Genomic DNA, 27,608 nt, shown 5'->3' with positions numbered 1-27,608 from the left:
AATATAAACTTATACTTCAAGTCTCAGCTTAAATATTAATTCTTTAGAAATATTTCTTGACATTCTTAACTAGTTTAGGTCTCCATGTTGTTGTTTAGTTGCCAAGTCATCCCCGACTCTTCGCAACCCCAAGGACTACAGCATACCGGGCTTCCCTGTCCCTCACCATCTCCTGGAGTTTGCCCAAGTTCATATCCATTGAATCAGTGATGCTGTCCAACCATCTCATCCTCTATATTCCTCATCTCTTTCTGTCTTCAATCTTTCCCAGCATCAGAGTCTTTTCAATGAGTCAGCTCTTTGAATCAGGTGGCCAAAGTGTTGGAGCTTCAGCTTCACCATCAGTCCTTCCAATGACCATTTCAATGAGTATAGCAGTCTGAATTTTTCCTTTTATAGCACTTACCACAAAAGAAATTTATTTTGGTATAATTATTTACAGCTTTATTTGCCCTTTAGAGTTTTATTTACGTAGTACAGTAGATGGTACATGGTAGGTGGTCAGCAGATAAAACAGTGGAATGCTCCAATAAGAGCTAAGCACCCATGTCTTGATTGCCCTGTAATCTCAGTACTTAGCACAGTGAATGACAATTTGTAAGCATTTTACAAATATTCATTGGATAAATTAATACTATAGTATTACTTTTACATTCCCACATGGACAGGGTTTGGTTTAGGGCTTTGTTCTATTTGAGCAGCAATAGACATAGTTAATAGGACTTCTCTGGTAGCTCAGCTGGTAAAGAATCTGCCTGCCACGCAGGAGACCCTATTTTGATTCCTAGGTTGGGAATATCCCCTGGAGAAGGGATAGGCCACCCACTCCAGTATTCTTGGGCTTCCCTTGTGGCTCAGCTGGTAAAGAATCTGCCTGCAATGTGGGAGACCTGGGTTTGATCCCTGAGTTGGGAAGATCCCCTGGAGGAGGTCATGGCAACCCACTCCAGTATTCTTTCCTGGAGAATCCCCATGGACAGAGGAGCCTGGTGGGCTACAGTCCATGGGATTGCAAGGAGTTGGACATGACTGAGCTCCTAGTCTTGTTTTTGTTGACTGTATGGAGTTTCTCCATCTTTGGCTGCAAAGAATATAATCAGTCTGAATTTGGTGTTGACTGTCTGGTGATGTCCATGTGTAGAGTTATCTCTTGCATTGTTGGAAGAAGGTGTTTGCTATGACCAGTGCATTCTCTTGGCAAAATTCTGTTAGCCTTTGCCCTGCTTCATTTTGTACTCCAAGGCCAAGCTTGCCTGTCACGCCACGTATCTCTTGACTTCCTACTCTTGCATTCCAGCCCCCTATGATGAAAAGGATATCTTTTTTGGGTGTCAGTTCCAGAAGGATTTGTAGGTCTTCATAGAACTGGTCAACTTCAGTTTCTTTGGCATCAGTGGTTGGGGCTTAGACTTGAATTACTGTGATGTTGAATGGTTTGCCTTGAAAACAAACAGATCATATTGTTATTTTTGAGATTGTACCCAAATACTGCATTTCAGACTCTTGTTGACTATAAGGTCTGCTTCATTTCTTCTAATGGATTGTTGCCCACAGTAGTAGATATAATGGTCCTCTGAATTAAATTCTCCCGTTCCTGTCTATTTTAGTTTACTGATTCCTAAGGTTTCGATGTTCATTCTTGCCATCTCCTGCTTGACCACATCCAATTTACGTTGCTTCATGGGACTAACATTCTAGGATAGGATGCAATACTGTTCTTTACCCTATTGGACTTTACTTTCGTCACCAGACACATACACAGCTGAGTGTCATTTCCACTTTGGCCTAGCCACTTCATTCTTTCTGGAGCTATTAGTAATTGCCCTCTGCTCTAACCCAGTGGCACATTGGACACCTTCTGATCTGGGCGGGGAGGGGCTTATCTTCTGGTGTAGTATCTTTTTGTGTTTTCATACTGTCCATGGGGTTTTCTAGGCAAAAACACTGGAGCTGGTTGACATTTCTCTTCTCAGGGGACGACTTTTTTGTCAGAACTCTTTACTATGGCCCGTCTGTTTTGGGTCACCTTGCATAGCATGACTCATAGCTTCTTTGAGTTATGCAAGCCCCTGCGCCAAGACAAGGCTGTGATCATGAAATAATCACACCTAAATTCAAATAGTCATTCAAAGGTAATAATACAATGGTGTCAAGGACAATAAAGGGTTAGTTCACATTGTAATTAGATTTGAACAATTTAGGGGCTTCCCAAGTGACTATCTGGTAAAGAATCTGCCAGTGCAGGAGGGCACAGGACATGAGGGTTCAATCTTGAGTCTGGAAGATCCCCTGGAGGAGGAAATGGCAACCTACTCCAGTATTCTTGCTTGGAAAATCCCATGGACAGAGAAGCCTGATAGATTCACAAAGAGTTGGATACAACTGAGTGACTGAGCACAAACTATTTCGAGAATTTAGGAGAGGCTTTTTTGAAAAAGTAAGGATTGAATTGAAATCCAGAGAAGGACGAGAAGTGTTTATCAGGTAGGAGAAATTTTATATACAAAGATCCTCTGATAGGAAGGAGTATGGTGAATACAACATGGAATGAAAGGAAGAGTGTGGTGCAAAATGAGGCTCGAGAGGTGTAGGAGTCTAGTAATTCATGGCCTTTTAAATAATATCAGCAGAATTTTTATTCTAATTGTAATGAGAAGCTGTAAAGAATTTTAGCAGAGAATGGCTCGGTCAGATTTGCATTTTGAAAGGCTCATTTGGTTTGCAGTACAGAGAACAGAATATATTAAGATAGAACAGTTAAAAATAGTCAGTCATAGGATTCAGAGAAGAGAACTTAGGTTGGGAGATCGTGGTGGTAGTGAGGAATAAATGGATGGTTTTGAGAGATATTTAAGATTTAAACACTTTGGATTGATGTAGAGTTATAATACCATTTGTTGAAAAGACTCTTCTTTTTCTTTGTGTATGTATTTACTGTTTATTTTTGTCATACCAGGCGGCTTGCGGGATCTTATTTTCCCAACCAGGGACTGAACCCACGCTCTTGACAGTATCGAGTTCTAACCACTAGACTTCCAGGGAATTCCCAAGACACTCCTTTTTGTGTTGAGTTACTTTTGCATGTTTGTTTAAAAAATTGATTATATATGTACAGGTCTATTCTGGGGCTAGTTCTGTTTCATTGATTTTTGTTGTTTAGCCATTCACCAGTGTTTGGCTTACTGTAGCTTTTTATAGTGAATCTTAGATTTGGGTAATGTGATTCCTCCAGCTTTATTATTCTTTTGAATATAATTTTTTTGGATGTAGTCTGATTACGTTGAAACTGTTACTCTAAAGTCTGTCCTTGGAGCAAGTGCACACACACGTGCATAAGCGCACACATGATTCTTACTAACTTAATGCACACGCACCTTATCCAGCTGAATGAATCCCTTTTCTCTTGCCTTCTATCATTTTCCTTCTTTCACTTCCCTTCCTCATCATCACCCTTCCATCAGACACTGCCTCAGCCTAGCTATTGCCATCCATTTCACCTGAATCCCATCCTGATTTCTCTTTTTCCCCAAGGCAGACTCCTTGGTTGTAGGGGTAAGGGGGAAATGACTCTGAGATTACCCTGTGTATATAAATTTTATTTTAAAAATCTAATTGTACTTTATTTTTATTCCAGTTTTCTTGAGATTTGTCACACAGCAATATATAAGTTTAAGGGGTACAAAATAATGATTTGACTTACATATATCACAATACATTTACATCCATCATCTCAGACAAATATAGATTAAAGAGATAGAAAAAACATTTTCCTTGTGATGAAAACTCTTAAGATTTATTCTCTTAACAGCTCTCATATATAACATATAGCAGTTTTAATTATATCATATTGTACATTACATCCCTAGTACTATTTATTTTATAACTGAAACTTTGTACCTTTTGACAGCTTCATCCAACCTATCATCCCCTCTTGTTTCCCCTACTTCCATAACTATAAATCTGATCTCTTTTTTAAAGAGTTTACTTTTGAAGTATAAGTGACCTAAAACACTGTGTTAGTTCCTGTCACACACCAGTGATTTTATATTTATAAGCATTTCAAAATGATCACTGTGATAAGTCTAGTTACAACATGTCACCACACAAAGATATTACATGGGTATTGACCATATTATCTTCCCATGTTGTGCTAGTGGTAAAGAACCTGCCTGCCAGTGTAGGAGACATAAGAGATGCAGATTTGATCCCTGGGTTAGGAGGATCCACTGGAGGAGGGAATCCAGTATTCTTGCCTGGAGAATCCCATGGACAGAGGAGCCTGGTGGGCTACAGTCCATAGCGTTGCAAAGAGTCAGACACAACTGAAGCTACTTAGCATTTATTCTTCACATTGTACATTTCATACCTGTGACTCATTTATTTGCAACTGAAAGTTTATACTTCTTAGTCTCCCTTGCCTGTCTTCTTTCCAACCCTTAAATCTTTAATCCATTTGAATTTATTTTTGTGCATGATGTGAGTGAGTAATCCAGTTTGATTCTTTTGCATGTAGCTGTCCAGTGTTCCCCATACCATTTATGAAAGAAGCTGTCTTCTCTCCATTGTATTTCTTGCCTCTTTTGTTGTACATTAATTATGTTATAGTATGGTGGAAAGTGCCATTGGTATTTTGATAGGAATGCAATGAATCTGTAGATTGCCTTGAGTAGTATGGTCATTTTAACATTAATTTTTTTCCCTTTATTTTTATTAGTTGAAGGCTAATTACTTTACAGTATTGTAGTGGTTTTTGCCATACATTGACATGAAACAGCCATGGATTTATATGTGTTCCCCATCCTGAACCCCCCTCCCACCTCCCTCCACATCCCATCCCTCTGGGTCTTCCCAGTGCACCAGCCCTGAGCACTTGTCTCATGCATCCAACCTGGACTGGCAGTCTGTTTCACACTTGATAATATACATGTTTTCAATGCTATTCTCTCAGATAATCCCACCCTTGCCTTCTCCCATAGAGTCCAAAAGTCTGTTCTATACATCTGTGTCTCTTTTTCTGTCTTGCATATAGGGTTATTGTTACCATCTTTCTAAATTCCATATATATGTGTTAGCATACTGTATTGGTGTTTATCTTTCTGGCTTACTTCACTCTGTATAATGGGCTCCAGTTTCATCCATCTCATTAGAACTGATTCAAATGTATTCTTTTTAATGGCTGAGTAATATTCCATCGTTCATTTTAACATTAATTTTTGCATCCATGAACATAGTGTATCTTTTTATCTTTTTTTTGGTTGGTTTCAATTTCTTTCATTAGTGACTTATAGTTTTTCAAGTACAGATTTTTTTCTTCTTACAGTTTCTCCTAGGTATTTTATTCTCTTTGATGTGACTGTAAATGGAGTTGTTTTCTTATTTTTTCCTTCTGATAGTTTGTTGTTAGTCCATAAAAATGTAACAGATATCTGTGTATTAATTTTGTACCTCCAACTTTACTGAAATCTTTGAGTTCTGGTAGGTTTTTGGCGGTTTTTTTAGGATTTCCTGTTTATAGTATCATGTTATCTGCAAACAGTGACAATTTTATTTCTTCCTTTGTAATTTGGATTCCTTTTATTCCTTCTTCTTTTATGATAGATGTGGCTAGGATTTTCAATTCTATGTTAGATAGAAGTGGTGATAGTGGGCATCCTTGCCTTATTGCTGATCTCAAAATCAATACTTTTAGCTTTTGACCATTGAGCATGATGTTAGCTGTGGGCTTGTTATATATGGTCTGTTATGCTGAGGTATGTTCCCTCTATACTCACTTTCTGGAGAATTTTTAGCATAAATGAATATTGAATTTTGTCAAAACCTTTTTCTGCATCTATTGAGATGATCATATGATTCTTATTCTTCAGCTGGTTAATGTGGCATATCACATTGATTTGCAGATATTGAGCCATCCTTGTATCTCTGGGATAAATCCCACTTGATCATGGTGTGTGATCCTTTTAATGTATTATCGAACTTTGCTGTTGTTCAGTTGCTCAGTTGTGTCCGACTCTTTGTGTCCCTATGGACTGTAGCATGCCAGGCTTCCCTGTCCTTCACCATCTCCCGGATCTTGTTCAAACTCATGTCTGTTGAGTCAGTGATACCATTCAACCATCTCATCCTCTGTCATTCCCTTCTCCTCCTACCTTCAATCTTTCCCAACATGAGGGTCTTTTCTAATGACTCGGCTCTTCACTTCAGGTGGCCAAAGTATTGGAGCTTCAGCTTCAGCATCAGTCCTTCCAATGAGTATTCAGGATTGATTTCCTTTAGGATTGACTGTTTTGATCTCCTTGCAGTCCAAGAGACTCTCAAGAGTCTTCTCCAACACCACAGTTCAAAAGCATCAATTCTTTGGTGCTCAGCCTTCTTTGTGGTCCAGCTCTCACATCCATGCGTGACTACTGGAAAAACCATAGCTTTGACTACATAGACTTGGTTTGATAATATTTGCTGAGGATTTTTGTATCTAATTTCATCAATGATATTGGCCTTTAATCTTCTGTTTTTGTGACATCTTTGTCTGGTTTTGCAAATAGGGTAATACTGGCCTGGCAGAATTAGTTTGGAAGCATTCCTCCCTCTGCAGTTTTTTGGACTTGTTTGAGAAGGACAGGTTTAATTTCCCTTTAAATGTTTGGTAGAATTCGTTTATGAAGCCATCTAGTCCTAGACTTTTGTTTGTTGGAAATTTTTAAAATTAATAATTCAATTTCATTACTGGTAATTTGTTGATTTATACTTTCTATGTCTACCTGGTTCATGTTTAGAAAATTGTGCATTTTTAATGAATTTGTCATTTTCTTCTAGGATATCCATTTAATTGGCATTTAATTATTCATAGTAATCTTTCATGATCTTTTGTATTTCTGTGGTATTGGTTGTATTTCTTTTTTATTTCTGATTTTGTTGATTTGGGCCCTCTTTTTCTCTTGATGAACCTCCTAAAGTTTATCAGTTTAATCTATCTTTTCACATAACTAGCTCGTGGTTTTGTTGATCTTTTCTATTGTTGTTTTAGTCTCTCTTTAAAAATTTAGTTCTTGATTTTTTATGATTTTCTTTCTTCTGGTGACTTTTCTGCTTCCTTTGAGTGTCGGTTAGGTTATTTGAGATTTTTTTGTTGTTTCCTGAGTGGTAGACTTGTATCACAATAAACCTCCATCTTAGAACTGAGTTTGCTGCATCTCTTTGATTTTGGATTGTTGTTTTTTCATTTTTATTTGTCACCATGTATTTTCTGTTTTCTTCAGTGATCCATTAGTTGTTTGGTAGCTTATTGTTTAGTCTCCACATGTTTGAGGATTTTTTTCCCTTGTAGTTTTTTTCTTTGTAGTTGATTTCTGGACTCACAGTGTGGTCAGAAAAGATGCTTGATATGAATTGAATTTTCTTAAATTTACTGATATTTTTGTGGCCTGGCATGTGGTCTATCTTGAAAAATGTTCCAATATATACTTTAAAAGAAAGTATATTCTACTGATTTTGGATGGGATGTTCTTTATAAATATGTTAAGTTCATTTGGTCGAATGTGTCATTTAAGGCCATTGGTTTTCTGTCTGGATAATCTGTCTATTGATGTAAATGGGGTGTTAATGTTCCATGTTACTGTGTTACTGTCAACTGCCCCCTCTATGTCTATGAATTTGCACTATGTATTTAGATACTTCTATGTTGGGTGCATATATATTTGTAATTATTACATCATCTTTTTGATTAATCCCTTGGTTATCATGTAATGTCCTTTGTCTTTTGTAAGAGTCTTTGATATAAGTGTTGTTACCCTGGCTTACTTTTGATTTAAATTTGCGTGGAATACTTTTTTCCATCCCCTCACTTTTAGTCTGTGTCTTTAGAGCTGAGGTGAGTCTCTTATATCTTATAGGAAGTGTGTGTGTGTGTGTTTGTGTATATATATATATAAAATATGTATGTATATATGTATCTTTCTTTATGTTCACTCAGATACTCTTTGTCTTTTGTTGTGAGAATTTAGTCCCTTAGTCCATTTCACTTAAAGTGATTATTATTAGGTATGTTCTTATTGACATTAAAAAATTTTTTTGGTTTGTTTTTTACAAAGTTAAACAGGTTTATTTTTGTAAAACCTATCAGAGCTTTCTTTTTTGTTGTTGTTGAAGTATAGTTGATTTTACAAATTGTGCTACTTTGAAGTGTACAGCAAAGTGATTTAGTTTTTTTCAGATTATATTCCATTGTAGGTTATTATAAGATATTGAATATAATTCCATGTGCTATACAGTATATCCTGTTGATTATTTGTTTTATTTGTAGTAGCTTGTATTTGTTAACCTCTTACCCCTAATTTGTCTCTCCTACTTCCTTCTCCCCTATGGTAACCATAAGTTTGCTTTCTATGTTTGTATGTTTCTGTCTTGTATATACATTCATTTGTATTATTTTTTAGATGCCACATATAAGTCATATGATATTTGTAGTTCTCTCTCTGACTTTTTTACTAAGGTCCATTCATATTGCTGCAGATGGCAGTATTTCATTCTTTTTTATGGCTGAGTAGTGTGTATGTGTGTAGACATCTCTTAATCCAACCATCTATTGATGGGCACTTGGGTTGCTTGTCTTGGCTGTTATAAATAGGGTGGCTGTAAACATTGAAGTTCCTATATCATTTTGAGTTTGTGTTTTAGTTTTTTTGGATATGTGCCTGGAGTGGAATTGCTTGGTAACTTATAGTTTTTAAAGGAACCTCCATACTGTTTTCCATAGTGGCTGCATCAATTTATTCCCACCAACAGTGTACCAGGGTTCTCTTTTCTCCACATCCTTTCCAACATTTGTTATTTGTGGACTTTGATGATAGCTATTCTCATAGTTGTGAGGTAATATTTAGTTGTGTTTTTGATTTGCATTTCCCTACCAATTAGATATGTTGAGAATTTTTTCATGTGCCTGTTAGCCATTTGGATGTCTTCTTTGGAAAAATGATTATATAGGTCTTCTGTCCATTTTTTGATTTGACTGGTACTTTTAATATTGAGTTCTATGAGCTGTTTGTATCTTTTGAATGTTAACTTCATGTCAGTCTATCATTTGCAAATATTTTCTTCTATTTTGTAGGTTGTCTTTTTGTTTACTAGATGGTTTCTTTTCCTGTGCAAAAGCTTTTAAGTTTACTTGGGTTTCATCTATTTATTTTTGCTTTTTTTTGCCTTAGGGGCTGATCCAAGAAAATATTGCTTATGATTTATGTCAAAAAGTATCCTGCCTATGTTTTCCTCTAGGAATTGTATGGTTTCTAGTCTTACATTTAGGTTTTAATCCATTTTGCGTTATTTTTATATATGGTGTTAGAGAATGTTTCTAACTTCATTATTTCACATGTAGTTGTCCAGTTTTCCCAGCACCAAAGAGACTGCCTTTTCTCTGTCGTACATTCTTGACCCCTTTATTATAGATTAATTGACAATAGGTGTGTGGATTTATTTCTGAGCTCCCTGTTTTGTTTCATTCATCTGTGTGTCTAGTTTTGTGCCAGTACCATACTGTTTTGATTACTTAGCTTTGTAATATCATCTGAACTCATTGAGGATTATACCTCCAGCTTTGTTCTTTCCCCCGCCCCGCCCAGGATTGCTTGGCAACTCATGGTCTTTTGTGGCTCTCTATATATTCTAGGATTACTTGTTCTAGTTCTATAAAAAATGTAATGGGTATTTTGATAGGGATTGTATTAAATCTGTAGATTGCATTGGATGCTATGGTCATATTAATAATAATAATACTTTCAATCTAAAAAGCATTTCTTTTTTTAAAGTATTTTAAATTGGAGGATAATTGCTTTATAATTTTGTGTTGGTTTCTGTCATACAACGTGAATCAGCCATAAATATACATATATCCCCTCCCTCTTAAATCTCCCTCCTGCCCTTCCCGTTCCACCTCTCTGAAGTGAAGTGAAGTCGCTCAGTTGTGTCTGACTCTCTGCGACCCTGGGGACTGTAGCCCGCCAGGCTCTTCTGTCCATGGGATTCTCCAGGCAAGAATACTGGAGTGGATTGCCATTTCCTTCTCCAACCTCTCTATGTTATCACAAATCACTGGGCTGAGCTCCCTGTATTATAAGCAACTTCCTACTAGCTATCTGTTTTACACATGGTCATGTATGTATTTCAGTGTTACTCTCTCAATTTGTCCCATGGTCTCCTTCTTCTGATGTGTCCACAAGTTCATTCTCTGTGTCTATGTCTCTGTTGCTGCCCTACAAATAGGTTCATCAGTACCATTTTCTAGATTCCATATATATGTGTTAATATTTATTTTTCTCTTTCTGACTTACTTCACTCTGTATAAAGGCTGTAGGTTCAGCCGTCTCAGTTCAACTGAATGAAATTCATTCCTTTTTATGACTGAGTAATATTCTATTGTATATATACCACAATTTCTTTATACTTCTGTCGATGGACATCTAGGTTGCTTCCATGTCCTGGCTATTGTAAATAGTGCTGCAATGAACATGGGGGTACATGTGTCTTTCTGAATTATGATTATATGAGAATATCTGCCCAGTAGTGGGATTGCTGGGTCATGTGGTATTAACAGTTATATTCCTAGGTTTTTAAGGAATCTCCATACTGTTCTTCATAGTGGCTATATCAATTTACATTTCCACCAACAGTGTAAAAGTGTTCCCTTTTCTCCACATCCTCTGTAGCATTTATTGTTTTTAGAATTTGATGATGATGACCATTCTGACTGCTGTGTGGTGACACCTCATTGTGGTTTTGATTTGCTTTTCTCTAACAATGACCAGTATTGAATATCTTTTCATGTGTTTATTGGACATCTGAATATCTTCTTTGGAGAAATGTCTGTTTAAGTTTTCCGCCCATTTTTTTCCTCATTGGGTTGTATGTTTTTCTGATATTGAGCTTCCTGAGCTGCTTGTATATTTTAAAGATTAATGTTTTGTCAGTTCTTTCATTTGCAACTATTCTCTCCCATTGTGTGGGCCATCTTTTCAGCTTGTTTATACTTTCCTTTGTGGTGAAAAAGCTTTAAAATTTAATTAGGTCACATTTATTTGTCTTTATTTCCATTACTCTAGGAGGTTGGTCATAGAGGATCTTGCTGCAACTTATGTCAAAGAATGTTCTGCCTATATTTTTTGCTAAGAGTTTTCTAGTTTCGGGCCTTACATTTAGGTCTTTAATCCATTTTGAGTTTATTTTTGTGTTTGGTGTTAAGAAGTGTTCTAATTTCATTCTTTTACACATACCTGTCCATTTTTCTTAGCACCACTTATTGAAGAGGCTGTTTTATCTCCATTGTATATTATTGCCTCCCCATTGCCAAAGATAAGGTGTCCATTGGTGCATGGGTTTACCTCTGGGTTTTCTATCTTGTTCCATTGATTTTTGTTTTAGTGCCACTACCATGCTGTTTTGATGATTGTAGTTTTATAGTACAGTCTGATGTCAGGAAGGATTATTCCTCCAGCTCCATTCTTCTTTCTCAAGACTGCTTTGGCTATTTGGGTTCCCTGGTGGATCAGGTGGTAAAGAATTTGCCTGCAATGCAGGAGACCTGTGTTCGATCCCTGGGTTGGGAAGATCTCCTGGAGAAGGAGATGACAACACACTCCATTATTCTTGCTTGGAGATTTCCATGGACAGAGGAGCCTGGTGGGCTACAGTCTATGGGATTTCAAAGAGTTGGACGTGACTGAATGACTAACACACACACACACATATGAATTATGAACTTTTTTGTTTTAGTTCTGTAAAAAATGCCATTGGAGAGATTGCATTGACTCTGTAGACTGCTTTGGATAGTATAGTTATTTGCAAAATATTGGTTCTTTGAATCCAGGAACATGATATATCTCTCCATTAGTTTGTGTGGTCTTTGATTTCTTTCATCAGTGATTTATAATTCTACATACAGGTCCTTTGTCTCCTTAAATAGGCTTATTCCTAGGTATTTCACTCTTTTTGTTGCGGTGGTGAGTGGGATTGATTCCTTAATTTCTCTGTTGATTTTTCATTGTTAGTGTATAGGAATGCAAGAAATTTCTGTGTATTGATTTTGTATCCTGCGACTTTACTAAATTAATTGATTAGCTTTAGTATTTTTCTGGTGATATCTTTAGGGTTTTCTATGTATAGTAACATGTTTTCTGCAAACAGTGTTTTACTTCTTTTTTTTGGTTGGGATTCATTTTATTTCTTCTCTGATTTCCATGGCTAGGACTTCCAAAGTATGTTGAATTATAGTGGCGAGGGTGGGCACCCTTGTTTTATTCCTGATGTTAGAGAAAATGTTTTCAGTTTTTCACCTTTGAAAATAATGTTTGCCATGGATTTCTCACTTTTTTTCCTTGAGGAGTCTGTCAACTTTATTTGTCTTCTCAAAGAATCAGCTTTTTGTTTTATTGATTTCTGCTATTGTTTTCTTCACTTCTTTTACTTTTATTTTTGCTCTGATCTTTATGATTTCTTTCCTTCTACTAACTTTGGGGTTTTGTTCTTTTTCTGGTTGCTTTAGGTGTAAGGTTAGGTTGTTTAATGTTTTACTCATTTCTTGTGGTAGGCTTGTATAACTTCCCTCTTGGAACTGCTTTTTGCTGCTTCTCATAAGTTTTGGTTTGTTGTGTTTTCATTTCATTTGTTTCTAGATATTGACTTCCTCTTTGATTTCTTCAGGGACCTTTTGGTTATTTAGAAGCATATTGTTTAGCCTCCACGTATGTGTTTTTTCCATTTTTTTCCATTAGTATGTAATCTCATAGCCTTGTGGTCAGAAAAGATGCCAGATACAATTTCATTTTTCTTAATTTTATTGAGGCTTGATTTGTGACACATGATGTGATCTATCCTGGGTAATGTTCCATGTGCACTCGAGAAGAAAGTGTATTCTGCTGCATTTGGATAGAATGTCCTGTAGATATCAGTTAGGCCCATCTATGTGCAGATATGTGTGTCTGCCTACGGTGCGGAAGACCCGGATTTGATCCCTGGGTCGGGAAGATCCCCTGGAGAAGGAAATGGCAACCCACTCCAGTATTCTTGCCTGGAAAATCCCATGGACTGAGGATCCTGGTAGGCTACAGTCCATGGGGTCACCAAGAGTCGGACACGACTGAGCGACTTCACTTCACATGTACAGATGACACCATCCTTGTGGTAGAAAGGGAAGAGGAACTAAAGAGCCTCTTGATGAAAGTGAAAGAAGAGAGTAAAAAAGCTGGCTTGAAATTCAACATTCAGAAAGCTAAGATCATGACATTCAGTCCCACCACTTCATGGTAAATAGATAGGGAAACAATAGAAACAGTGGCTGACTTTATTTTTCTGGGCTCCAAAATCACTGTAGATGGTGACTGCAGCCATGAAATTAAAAGACACTTACTTCTTGGAAGAAAAGTAATGACCAAACTAGTTCAGTTCAGTCGCTCAGTCGTGTCCGACTCTTTGCCACCCCATGAATTACAGCACACCAGGCCTTCCTGTCCATCACCAGCTCCCTGAGTTTACTCAAACTCATGTCCATTGAGTCGGTGATGCCATCCAGCCATCTCATCCTCTGTCATCCCCTTCTCCTCCTGCCCCCAATCCCTCCCAGCATCAGGATCTTTTCCAATGAGTCAACTCTTTGCAAAGTGTTGGAGTTTCAGATTCAGCATCAGTCCTTCCAGTGAACACCCAGGACTGATCTCCTTTAGCATGGACTGGTTTGATCTCCTTGCAGTCCAAGGGACTCTCAAGAGTCTTCTCCAACACCACAGTTCAAAGGCATCAATTCTTCACTGCTACTGTGTTGGGTACATAAATATTTACTATTGTTATGTTTCCTTCTTGGATTGATCCCTTGATCAATAAGTAGTCTCCTTCCTTATCTCTTGTAATATTCTTTATTTTAAAGTCTATTTTATCTGATATAAGAATTGGTATTCCACCTTTCTTTTGATTTCCATTTTCATGGAATATCTTTTTCCATCCTCTCATTTTCAGTCTGTATGCATCTCTAGGTCTGAAGTGGTTTGCTTGTAGATAGTATATATATGGGTCTCATTTTTGTATCCATCCATCCAGTCTGTGTCTTTTGGTTGGATCGTTTAATCCATTTGTGTTTAAAGGACCCACTGATATATATATACATATATATTCCTATTGGCGTTTTCTGAATTGTTCTGGGTTTGTTTTTTGTCTTGTGTTTCCTGCCTATGGAGGTCCCTATGCTAAAGCATTTATTTTACAGCTGGTTTGGTGGTGCTAAATCCTCTTAACTTTTGCATGTCTATAAAGCTTTTGATTTCTGTATCAATTTTGAACGAGATCCTTGATGGGTAGAGTAAGCTTGGTTGTAAATTTTTCCCTTTCATTACTTTAAATATATCCTGTCATTCCCTTCTGACCTGTAGAGTTTCTGCTGAAAGACTGGCTGTTAACTATATATGGTTTGCCTTGTATATTACTCCGTTGCTTTTCCTTTGCTGCTTTAATATTTTTTCTTGTGTTTAATTATTATTTAATATGTATCTTGGTGTGTTTCTCCTGTAAGGGACTTTCTGTGCTTCTTGGATTTGATTCACTATTTCCTTTCCCATGTTAGGGAAGTTTTCAACTGTAATCTCTTCAAAAATTTTCTCAGACCCTTTCTTTTTCTCTTCTTCTTCTGGAATACCTATAATTCAAATATTGGGCATTTAGTATTGTCCCAGAGGTCTCTGAGACTATCCTCAGTTCTTTTTATTCTTTTATCTTTATTTTGCTCTCCAGCAGTCATGTCCACTATTATCTTCTTCCTGTTTTTCTGCTATTGCTTTCTTCTAGAGTATTTTTAACGTCAGTAATTGTGTTGTTTGTCACTGTTTGTTTACTCTTTATTTCCTATAGGTCCTTTTTAAGTGTGTTAAGTGATTCTTGCATTTTTTCCATTCTAATTTTGAGATTTTGGATCATCTTTACTGTCATTACCCTGAATTCTTTTTCAGTTAGTGTGCCTATTTATCTTCATTTATTTGATCTTGTTGGTTTTTACCTTGTTCCTTCATTTGCACAATACTTCTCTGTCTTTTCATTTTATCTGACTGTGTTTGAAGTCTCCTTTTCCCAGGCTACAGAGTTGTAGTTCCTCTTATTTTTAGTTTCTGTCCTCAGTAGGTGACTTTGGCCTAGTGGTTTGTGTAGGTTTTGTGTTGGTAGGGACTTGTGCCTGCATTGTGGTGGAAAAAGGTGAGTTTTTTTTCCCTCTTACGGGTAAGGCTGTGTGAGGTGGTGTTTTGGAGTTTCTTTGGGAAGCCTGTCTGCTGGTGATTGATCTTGTCTTGCTTGTTACTTGGGTAAGGTATTCTGTGTTAGGTGCTGCTGGCAGTTGGGTGGTGCCAGGTCTTGGATACAGGTGAAGGCCTTGGTGGAAGTTCTCACTAATTAATAATACTCCTTGGGGTGAGGAGTTCTCTGGCAATCCAGTGTCCTGTACTCATCGCTCCCAGCCCAGAGAGTCAGGCCGTTTCTGACTGAGGGAAGATCCCACAAGCTGTTGTTATGGTAATGAATGAGATTAAAACAAGCACACAAAAACAGGAAAAGCAAGAAACAAAAAATGAACTCCAGACAAATGGTAAATGCAATACCAGATAAATAGTAACGATAAAAAAGTAACATACACCCCCACACACATATACACACAAACAAAACCAAAACAGTCCAAAGAAAACAAAATACAAGAGTGTGGCCTGGCTAGCAAGGGAAACCAAAAGTGATATTAACCAATTAGAAACAAAACTAACTAAAACAGAAAACAAGTCCAAAGCAAAGTGCCAACTGAGGAATAAAGCAAAGAAAGCAAAGCGAACTAACAAACATGGTGGAAAAAAAGAATGAAAAAAAAAAAAAGAAAAGTTAAATAGAAGTATATAAAAATGTTTATATATATTTAAGAATAACTAAAGGAAAAGAAAAATAAGAAAAACAAACAACTTCCCCCAAAAGCAACCAGACAACTGCTCAGAGCCAACATAGAGGTAGAAGTATATAAAGGAAATAAAAAGTATGATTAAAAAAAGTTCTCAAATGCTTAAATAGGGGTAATAATAATAAAAACAACAACCACAGCAACAGACAAAAAAAAAGAAAAAAAATCCAGAAGCAACTACAGAAGAAATAAAAATACAAGAATAATAATAAATGTTTTTCTCGGGTCTCAGCTGTCAGCGCCTTTTCCCCCACTGTGAGTCACAGCCCACTTCCACCTCCAATACTTGGGGAGGGACTGGTCTCTGGACCTGCTGTGGGGACAACTCAGTCTCTAATCTGGCCCTACTCCTGCATGTTCTTGCCTCCAATGTCCACAGCTGCCAGAGCTAAGGCATTTTCTTTTGTGGGAACACTCATTGTCACAGAGTCTACTGAATTGATTGTATGGATTTAATCTGCTGCTTGTATAGCTGGTAGAAAGGTTTTTGATTCTTTCTTTAGCCATTCCATCCCTGGAGCTCAATTGTGGTTTTATCCCTACCACTGCATGTGGGTCATCCACAGGAATTTGCTCCTGAGGGTGCACTGGAGGATTTGATTCTGTGCTAGTGTGGACTGGGTGTGTAGGTGGTGCAGCTGTTTGGATTACAGGGACCCTGGCGATGCCAGGTATGCAGGGAAATCTGGTCACTACAGGCACAGGAGATATGACACTATTAGGGTTTTTTCTAGCCTATGGTATCTCTGCCCCAGTGGGGATCAAGCATGGAGATGGCACAGCTACTTGGATTGCAGGGACCCTGGCGGTGCCAGGTGTGCAGGGAAGATGGTGACTATGGGCAAAGGAGATACAGCATTTTAGGATTTTTTTTTTTTTGTCTCTGGCTGCTTTGCCTCTAGTAAGGATCAAACTTGGAGGTTGTACAGTTGCTTGGAGCATGGGGACCTTCATGATGCCATGTGTCTAGGGATGCCAGCAGCCAAGGTTCAGGCGATATAGTACTATTATTAATAGAATCTTTTTCTAGCCTTTGGCAGCTGGACTTTCAAAGGGCCTCCCTGGCTGGTCCTTGTCTATTGTTTGACATATCAGGCACTCAAAGGGCCACCTCTCTGGGCTCTTTCTCTAATGGTCAGCTGCTGGCACTTGCATGTGGGGAGAGAGGCTACAGTGATGGCTTTACCCTCTGCCCCTAACTCAGCAGTAGTGCCCTGCTTCCTGGTTTTGCTCCAAAGGTATTTCACACTCTGATCTCCTCCCTCCTGTCCCTTTGGGCCATCTCCCCACAGTCAACAGCAGTCCTCACCCTGGGATTGCTCTCTTATCACTAGGCTCCAGCTCCCAGCCACCATACATTCTGGTGGACTTGCATTCTTGTCTGGGCTATGTAAGGCTGCGGCATGGATTGTTGGTGTGGTTCTCACTCCATTCAGACTATCACAGATCAGCTGCTTTACTCTCCAACAGCCTCAATTGCCCCTGTGTGAGGTCCTCACCCCTGCTTCACCCCCCCACTCTGTGGATGCAGGTCTGGTCCTGCTCACTCTTCTCTTTTTCCCTTTTCTTTCTTCATCCTGTTGATTTTTACATGGTTCCGGTGGTCATGGACTCCTGCCAGTTTCAGCTGGTATATTGCAAGGTCTTCTGCATCTGAAGAGGTGTTCCTGATGCATCTTTGAAGAGAGATGCATTCTACGTTTGACTACTTCTCTGCCCCCTGTCTTTCTGTCTGAGTCTTTTTAAATAAAAATTTACAGGACTCTGTCTGTTAAACCCTCTGTCATCATATTTAGTTTTGGAATTTACTTAATGACTTGTTTACTCTTTTTTAAAAATTTTAACCAAAGAGAAAGTCATAATTCTCTTCACAACTATATTTGAGAAGTTTGATTATTTTGAATGTGTATGTGCTTTGGTTATCATGATTTGTTAATGTTCTTAAAATAGGCAGAAAACCAAAAGCTTTTAGATGAGAAGAAACAATTTGAGAAGATTGCTGAAGAATTAAAAGGAGCAGAACAAGAACTAACTGGGCTTCTCCAAACCAGAGAGGTTCGTTTAAAAAGGATACATTTTTTTCTTTCAAGTGTTTTGTTAGTAGTAAATCTACAAATTTACATTGTAGATTATATGGCTGTTAGATTTGCACAAGATTGCTTCATAAAATTCCTCTTGAACATGTGTTTCTGCTGTATTTAGTGTGCTAACAATTGATTAAAAACAGAGAACCTCCATATTATAATGAGGCAGAGAAATGTCAACATTTAAGATACCAATAATATTAGCACGGCTTATAACAATACATTTCTTGATGCCTTGTAAGTATTTATTACTTGATACTTTTAATTTTAGATTTTATTAACCTCTTAGTTTAAAATTAATTGATACTTTTAATCTTAGCATTTATTAAGTTCTTAGTTTATAGTTCTCATATTATAGTTTTAGAATGTCTTTTATTTTTAAGAAGTGTTCTCCGTCTATTACAGTATTAACATTGTAATTGTCTTTCTAGCATAATAAGAGTAGCTTACTTTTCTGATATTGCCTGATTTCATTAACTAATATATTTTTTTCTTAATAATGTGATATTTTAGTTGAAATTGATTACTTGGTAGTATAAAACAGACAACAGTATTTTATAATATATAAGTATAATTTTACTGGTTGAGCTTCAGAATATGAAAATGAAATTTACTTTTAGTACTGCATTTGTCATTGCTCATTGTATTAGATTAATACACTGTATTAAATTTAATGCTCACTAAATGGCATTAAATCAATTTAAATTTAGAAATTTTGGCATATTTTTTACCAAGTATATAACTTGGTATATAACTTTACCAAGTATATAACTTTTACCAAGTATATAACTTGCTTACATAGAGTGACCATACTTCTTAAGTGAGAAAATTGTAAAAGCATTTGCTGTGATAATATGTGTTTATTTTCCAGAAAAAAGTACATGATTTGGAAATACAGTTAACTGCCATTGCAACAAGTGAACAGCATTATTCAAATCAGGTTAAAGAGCTGAAAACTGAGCTTGAAAATGAGAAGTATGTTTTCTATCTATAAAGTAGTTTTTGTGTTCAATTCCTAAACTTTCTGTAGTATTATAAAATATTAACTACTTTTCACTGTAGTTAACACTAAATTAGTAAACTATGTATAATGCTTTTTTGAATAGGCTTAAAGTTTCATTTTATTTCTGATTAAAGATCAAAATAATTTATCAATTTCATTGTTAAAGAAACTACGTATTATTGACGTAAGAAGAGTATATCACAAACTTGAGAACTATATTAGAAGAGTGATTTTTTTTTGGAGATTATTTAGTTTCTTATAAAAATAATCATTTGTAGTTCTAGCTGTAGTTTTTTTAGTTTTCCTAAATTACTTTGTAGGTTTGAATTGATGAAATGACAGAAATAGAAGTTCATCTCTTATATTGTCCAAGCATAATATTTAGTTGTTTCACCTACTTACTAAATTTAATTTCTAGAGAAAATAGGAGGAAATAATTGTTATGTTGTCACTTAGGAAGAACTAAATTCAAGGAGGCAGTCTAGTGGAGAGCATAATTTTTGTGTTCTGGTTGCTTTTCAGCTCTAGATAAAAATAAGAAATAAATAATTTACTCAGCATCTTGTCACTTCTCTTTCAGCTTCCATTCCCAGCTTCTGGTACCTTTTCAACAGTACTTTTGTAGGGGCTCTGGGTAAAATTCATCTATTAAACCAAAGTCCTTTTTAATGAATTAACTGATTAATATAAATTTGTGTTATCCTTGGTATATTTGCTCTTTCAACTTTTCATTTTTTAATTAAAACACTTTGATGAGTTTCCAGCATTAGTAAGTAGGAGATATAGGTGCTTCTGAAATCATTCCATGAGCCACACACTTCCCTTCCCTCATTTAAAATTGATCCTGGCTGGAACTAGTAACAGCAGTAATCTCTTTTCTGATGCAGAATATTTAAGACCTTGTAAGAGCAGTTTAAGTGTTGTGCATATGCATAAATTTTATTTATTTTAATGAAAACATTAATATTCATTTAAGTGAATTTAGAAATATTTAATTAAATCATTAATGTCTCATGTAATACTTAAATCATCAGAAATTTGAAATAGTTTCTAAGAGACAGCCTGCTAGAAAGAAAATATTATATGTAAAAAATAATATGCTTTTCAAAATTTGTGGAAAGATGAAGGGGGAAGCATTATGGGAAATATGCTAGGAAATATATGACATCTCAAAAAACTTATTATAGAAAAATTTCAAATACATACATTGTTAAAAGAGGGAATAATGTAATGAACCAGCATATACTTACCGTGCATGCATGCGTGTGTGCTTGCTAAGTCACCTCAGTTGTGTCTGACTCTGTGACCATTATGGACTGTAGCCTGCCAGGCTCCTCTATCCATGGGATTCTCCAGGCAAGAATACTGGAGTGGGGTGCCATGCCCTCCTTTAAGGGATCTTGATCAAACCCGTGTCTATTACGTCTCCTACACTGACGGGCGGGTTCTTTACCACTAGCATCACTTAGGAAGCCCATATACCTATCACTCGGCCTCATTTTTTACTAAAAGCCAGTCTTGTTTAATTTGTAGCCCCAGCCATTCCTTTTTTTCCCCTAAGATTATTTTGGATAAAATTCTATATTATATAATTTTATGTGTAAATATTTTGGTATGATATATTTTTTTTTAAAAAAATAGGCTGAAGAATACTGAACTAACTGCAAGCTGCAACAGGCTTTCACTGGAAAACAAAGCACTAGCACAAGAAACAAGTGATATGGCCCTAGAACTCAAGAAGCAACAAGAAGACATTAATGTGAGTTGAAAAAGAAAGTATCAGTGACAGTTTTCTTACTGTAAAATTAGGGGCTTAGAAGAGATTACTACTGAAGATTCTTTCAGCTTTAAAAGTCTGATTATCTTAGATTATCTGATTATCTTTTTCTTCTAAATACTTTGTTTTAGAAGAAAAATATGCGTATTGGTCCTCAATGGTAATAAAAGGCAACAGAAGAGGGATGCTCCCTATTGATAAAGTTATTCTAATTTGAAGCATCAAGATTTTTATGAAGTGTTTTAATAAAGTATTCAAGTATTTGTTAGCAAATAATATAAGACACTGTGGGACATACAGTGATAAATAAAATATCATCCTCCCTCTTTAGGAGTTTATGATTCAATAAAAAAGTGCTTAAAATATATGTATTGTTTTGGACACAAAATGCTATCAGAGTTCACAGGATTACCTCTGCTTAGGGGAAAGAGAAGCCTTCAGAAGATTATAGCATTAAGTTTTGCCTTAAAAAATGAGTGCTTATGAGCTCAGTAGGTGCAATGAGTGGAAAAGCATTCCTTAAAGCCATAACATGTACAGAGGACACAAGTCTTGAAGTATCAGTGGGAAACAGCAAGTAAGACTTATTTTTTTAGCTAGTATTAGTATATAGATATTATTAGGGGAATAGATAAGACTGGAAAAGTTGTGTGGCACTATACAAGTTGAATAGCCCATTCTCTCGTTTTATTTATAACTAAATGAATTTTAAGACAGATAAAGATCTTAAATGTTAGTTTCAATTTTATTTCTGTTGAAGTAAAATAATTAACATAAACAACACATTATTTCTTTAGAATAGCAAAAGGCAAGAAGAAAGGATGTTGAAACAAATAGAACATCTGGGAGAGACAGAAACACAATTAAGGCAAGACTAATGCATTGGCCTTTTTGGCTAGTCAAAAATAGTATTTCTTTTTTATTAACTTGTAGTCAATTTAGATTAATCGTATGTTTAATATAGAATAAAGTAAAAAATTAGACTTAAATTACTGTTTTGGAATCCTGCTTAAAAATAAAATTGTAATAATACCTATTTTATATTTAGTTTGAAATAATGATATTAGATACAGAAATTAATTTGAAAGTATCATAAATTTCCTAATAATTAATATTAATTTTAGAAAGTACACTAATCATATGTCAGAACATTTAGAAAGGATATTTTAAAAATCTAATATTATTTTAAGTATTTGCTGTTTTTCTTGGTGTTTTCACAATCATCTACTTTAGTACCTGTATGCCAGTCAGTCAAGTGGATATAGCATTATTTTAATTTGGATATTTACATTTTTCAGTTTTTCACTTTCATAAATAATACTGTAGTAAACATTTTGGCACATATAGATTTTTTCTTAAAGTATAAATTTCAAGTGTGAATTTATTGAGTAATTTATTTCAATTACTTTTGATAGACAAATGATTTCTAATTGGTTCTATCACTTGTAAAGTATGCAATACAACCAATATTTTATGAAAATGCTGGTTATAAAAACTTCTAATTACTTTTGGTTGTTATCATCTATTTGATGATGTAATAGAAACAACTTACAGATCTTAGGATTTATAATTTTCATGTTTTGGGTAAACTTTGGAATTTTTTATGTGTGCTTACTAGAGTTTCTTCTTTCTAAATTGCTTATATGTATTGCCTACTAATATTTTGAGATCTTGATTGTTTTCTTACTGATTTAGGTAAGCTTTTAAAAACATATTAATCCTTATCTTGTTTTATTTACAGCACATATTTTCCCTAACCTGTTGTTTTCCTTTTACTGTGGGTAATTATTTTGTCATACAGAATTAAAAAAACATTTTTTTATTAAATCTAAATTGCCTTCTTTTTGAAATTTTTTCCCATTGCTTTTATTAATTTATAAATTTATAAATGAACTTAGAAGTTCATTTTTTCCTGACTGCAGTCAAATATTAATATTTTTTTAGTTATTTAAAAAATTGATATATTGATATTTAGTTTACCTTTCTCTTTTTCAAATAATAAATTAATAAAATAATCTCAAATAATAAAATCATTTCAAGTATCAATTTACTTTTTTTTTTCATTTATTTTTATTAGTTGGAGGCTAATTACTTTACAATATTATAGTGGTTTTTGCCATACATTGACATTAATCAGCCATGGATTTACATGTATTACCCATCCCAATCCCCCCTCCCACCTCCCTCTCCACCTGATTCCTCTGGGTCTTCCCAGTGCACCAGGCCCGAGCACTTGTATCATGCATCCAAGCCTGGGCTGGGGATCTGTTTCACCCTAGATAATATACATCTTTCGATGCTGTTCTCTCACAACATCCCACCCTCGCCTTCTCCCACAGAGTCCCAAAGTCTGTTCTGTACATCTGTGTCTCTTTTTCTGTTTTGCATATAGGGTTATCATTACCATCTTTCTAAATTCCATATATATGCGTTAGTATACTGTATTGGTCTTCCTCTTTCTGGCTTACTCCACACTGTATAATGGACTCCAGTTTCATCCATCTCATTAGAACTGATTCAAATGAATTCTTTTTAATGGTAATATTAAATATTAGTAATTAGTAATGAGTAAAAAGTAATATTCCATGGTGTATATGTACCACAGCTTCCTGATCCATTCGTCTGCTGATGGGCATCTAGGTTGCTTCCATGTCCTGGCTATTATAAACAGTGCTGCGATGAACATTGGGGTGCACGTGTCTCTTTCAGATCTGGTTTCCTCGGTGTGTATGCCCAGCAGTGGGATTGCTGGGTCATATGGCAGTTCTATTTCCAGTTTTTTAAGGAATCTCCACACTGTTCTCCATAGCGGCTGTACTAGTTTGCATTCCCACCAACAGTGTAAGAGGGTTCCCTTTTCTCCACACCCTCTCCGGCATTTATTGCTTGTAGACTTTTGGATAGCAGCCATCCTGACTGGCGTGTAATGGTACCTCATTGTGGTTTTGATTTGCATTTCTCTGATAATGAGTGATGTGGAGCATCTTTTCATGTGTTTGTTAGCCATCTGTATGTCTTCTTTGGAGAAATGTCTGTTTAGTTCTTTGGCCCATTTTTGATTGGGTCATTTATTTTTCTGGAATTGAGCTTCAGGAGTTGCTTGTATATTTTTGAGATCAATCCTTTGTCTGTTGCTTTGTTTGCTATTATTTTCTCCCATTCTGAAGTCTGTCTTTTCACCTTGCTTATAGTTTCCTTTGTTGTGCAAAAACTTTTAAGTTTCATTAGGTCCTATTTGTTTATTTTTGCTTTTATTTCCAATATTCTGGGAGGTGGGTCATAGAGGATCTTGCTGTGATTTATGTCGGAGAGTGTTTTGCCTATGTTCTCCTCTAGGAGTTTTATAGTCTCTGGTCTTACATTTAGATCTTTAATCCATTTTGAGTTTATTTTTGTGTATGGTGTTAGAAAGTGTTCTAGTTTCATTCTTTTACAAGTGGTTGACCAGTTTTCCCAGCACCACTTGTTAAAGAGGTTGTCTTTTTTCCATTGCCTTGCCTTTCCATATCCTTGCCTCCTTTGTCGAAGATAAGGTGTCCATAGGTATGTGGATTTATCTCTGGGCTTTCTATTCTGTTCCACTGATCTATATTTCTGTCTTTGTGCCAGTACCATACTGTCTTGATGACTGTGGCTTTGTGGTAGAGTCTGAAGTCAGGCAGGTTGATTCCTCCAGTTCCATTCTTCTTTCTCAAGATTGCTTTGGCTATTCGAGGTTTTTTGTATTTCCATACAAATTGTGAAATTGTTTGTTCTAGTTCTGTGAACAATACCATTGGTAGCTTGATAGGGATTGCATTGAATCTATAGATTGCTTTGGGTAGTATAGCCAGAAAATTGCAGAAGAAGGTAAACTTCCAAACTCATTCTATGAGGCCACCATCACCCTAATTCCAAAACCAGACAAAGATGCTACAAAAAAAGAAAACTACAGGCCAATATCACTGGTGAACATAGATGCAAAAATCCTTAACAAAATTCTAGCAAACAGAATCCAACAACATATTAAAAAGATCATACATCATGATCAAGTGGGCTTTATCCCAGGAATGCAAGGATTCTTTAATATCCGCAAAGCAATCAATGTAATACACCACATTAACAAATTGAAAGATAAAAACCATATGATTATCTCAATAGATGCAGAAAAAGCCTTTGACAATATTCAACACCCATTCATGATTAAAACTCTCCAGAAAGCAGGAATAGAAGGAACATACCTCAACATAATAAAAGCTATATATGACAAACCCACAGCAAGCATCACCCTCAATGGTGAAAAATTGAAAGCATTTCCCCTGAAATCAGGAACAAGACAAGGGTGCCCACTCTCACCACTACTATTCAACATAGTTTTGGAAGTTTTGGCCACAGCAATCAGAGCAGAAAAAGAAGTAAAAGGAATCCAGATAGGAAAAGAAGTGAAACTCTCGCTGTTTGCAGATGACATGATCCTCTACATAGAAAACCCTAAAGACTCTACCAGAAAATTACTAGAGCTAATCAACGAATATAGTAAAGTTGCAGGATATAAAATTAACACACAGAAATCCCTTGCATTCCTATACACTAACAATGAGAATACAGAAAGAGAAATGAAGGAAACAATACCATTCACCATTGCAACAAAAAGAATAAAATACTTAGGAGTATATCAACCTAAAGAGACAAAAGACCTATACATAGAAAACTATAAAACACTGGTGAAAGAAATCAAAGAGGACACAAACAGATGGAGAAATATACCGTGTTCATGGATTGGAAGAGTCAAGATTGGAAGAGTCAATATTGTCAAAATGGCTACTCAATTTACTTTTAACACTACTGTAGATCTATGACCTGGTTTTTAATATGCAGTATTTTCATGTTTATTATTTTCTAATTAACCTGTTTTTTTTTTACTTTCATTAGCAAATTTAATGATGTGATAATCTTTCCCAAATTTACAAATGTACAATATATTTATAGCATTACCTTCAGAGAGGTTCAGTTCCAAGATATACATGTAGTACAAGGTGATAATTATTTGTAAAAATATGAGATGAATGAACAAGGCACACAAGGCAATGTTTCTACAAATAGTACCAACTACAGGAGTACAGGGGAAAAAATATTTTCTTTTAATAAACTACTGAATGTTAATTTTTTTCATCTGTTTGTAAAAAAAAATGTGCAAAAGTGTGTTTCTAGTTATTCCCTAAATAGCCAGCACAGCTATGCTTCTGAGTCTTATCTAACAAAATCTGCAGTGTCTTTAATATCTTCTGTAGCCTGTAGTTGCACTGTAGCCTGGAGTTGAGCCTTTTTTCCAAGAAACCTTAGCAGCCTTGACCTTTGGTTCATTTTCCATCTCGGAATAGAATGGATTTTCAAAGTTGACATTTTGTTTTGGTTTTCGTTTGAAGATATTCCATTTTGTTGGCTGAGTTTCATCAGGACTTGAGGGACCTGGCTTTGTTTCTGAACCCTCTTCAGCAGGGTTAATAGGACTTCCATAGTTTTTGTTATACACCATTCCAGATTCAGTTACCGGGGCTGTTGTTGGCTGAGCCACCATGATAGTAGTGTCTGTGGAGGTGTACGTTGGGTTCTCAAATATTATGGGTGGCTTCCTGAAGTCTGTGGCAAAATGTTCCCTTATTGCCAGTGATCTGTCAAGAGTAGACTCAGGCCCCAAACCGGTTACTCCAATATGCATGTTCACGTCATCCGCTGATCTGAAGCTCATCCCATTTCCATTTTCAGAGGATTTAAAACTGCTTAAGCTTGACAGCTTGGACAGGGAAGACAAAAGAGAGCTGGTTTTCTGATAGTGGAAAAGTCCTAAAGTGGCTAAAGCAGCAATTATGATGATCAGGATGATTGTCAACAGCACAGACGCTGTTAGTTCCTGGAGGAACGAACACCTTGTGAAAGTCCCGTTCCACAATATTCTCCCACATAACCACTAGAACACTTGCATTTCCACATAGCCACTAGAACGCTTGCATTTGGGAAGGTTATTCTCATCAAAATAGCTGCTTCCTCCATTCATACACCTGCATGGAGGGGGCATAGTGACACCACTTAGAGTGGACCCTGAAACATCTACTAAAGGGTCCCAAGCTTCAGCAATCCACTGATCAATAAACAGACACACAGATACAGATCTATATATGCTTGATAGACAGCTGATAGGAGATCTTATTTTTTAAGACCTTCAAAATTACCCTTGCTAACGATTGTAATATTGCAAATACTCCCTGGTAGCTCTGGGATAGAGTTTTATATTTCCAGTTTCCTTTTAATCCATTAGTAATTTAGATGATTTCCAAATATTTGGGGACTCTTGCTTGTAGTTATATGCTGATGTATTAAGTTTTGATTTAGCTTGATTAAAGAATGTGGTCATTAAAACTTAACTGTTGTAAATTATTTGATATTTACTTAGACCTGGTATGTCTCCCTCATAGGACTGTTTGGGCATTACATGAGGAAATATGAATAAAGCATTGAGCACAGTGCCTGATACTTAACTGTTACTATTTTCCATATTTGGAAAGTCATCTTTTATTATGTTTCTAAGGATTACTTTTGTCTTTTATGCTTACTTTTCTTCTTCAGAAGGTTACAGGTTAAATCTGTGATTAAGCCACTAAACATTTTGGGGATGAAAAGTGAATACATATTTAGAGAAAGGCTACTTTTTATCTAAAGAGAATTGAAATTATTTGGATATCTTTTTGTACATCTACCTACTCTATGGACTTACAGAACTCTAAATAAAAATATATTTAGAAAAAGTAA

The 27,608-nt window shown here is 35.9% G+C and overlaps 1 protein-coding gene across 4 annotated transcripts in view; it reads left to right on the top strand.

Annotated features, from left to right (window-relative positions):
- SYCP1 (synaptonemal complex protein 1) overlaps window positions 1-27,608 on the top strand; it is a 146,404-nt gene that overhangs the window by 47,894 nt on the left and 70,902 nt on the right. For all 4 annotated transcript variants that reach the window (XM_043877177.1, XM_043877176.1, XM_043877179.1 and 1 more), the window contains 4 exons: window positions 17,909-18,013; window positions 18,914-19,017; window positions 20,687-20,804; window positions 21,620-21,690. In XM_043877177.1, the coding sequence (XP_043733112.1) occupies window positions 17,909-18,013; window positions 18,914-19,017; window positions 20,687-20,804; window positions 21,620-21,690 (398 nt within the window). The remainder of the gene's footprint in view (window positions 1-17,908; window positions 18,014-18,913; window positions 19,018-20,686; window positions 20,805-21,619; window positions 21,691-27,608) is intronic.

The sequence above is a fragment of the Cervus elaphus genome, chromosome 20 (assembly GCF_910594005.1).
Source record: "Cervus elaphus chromosome 20, mCerEla1.1, whole genome shotgun sequence".
Lineage (NCBI taxonomy): Eukaryota > Metazoa > Chordata > Mammalia > Artiodactyla > Cervidae > Cervus > Cervus elaphus.
This window is presented reverse-complemented; position numbering and strand designations above follow the sequence as displayed.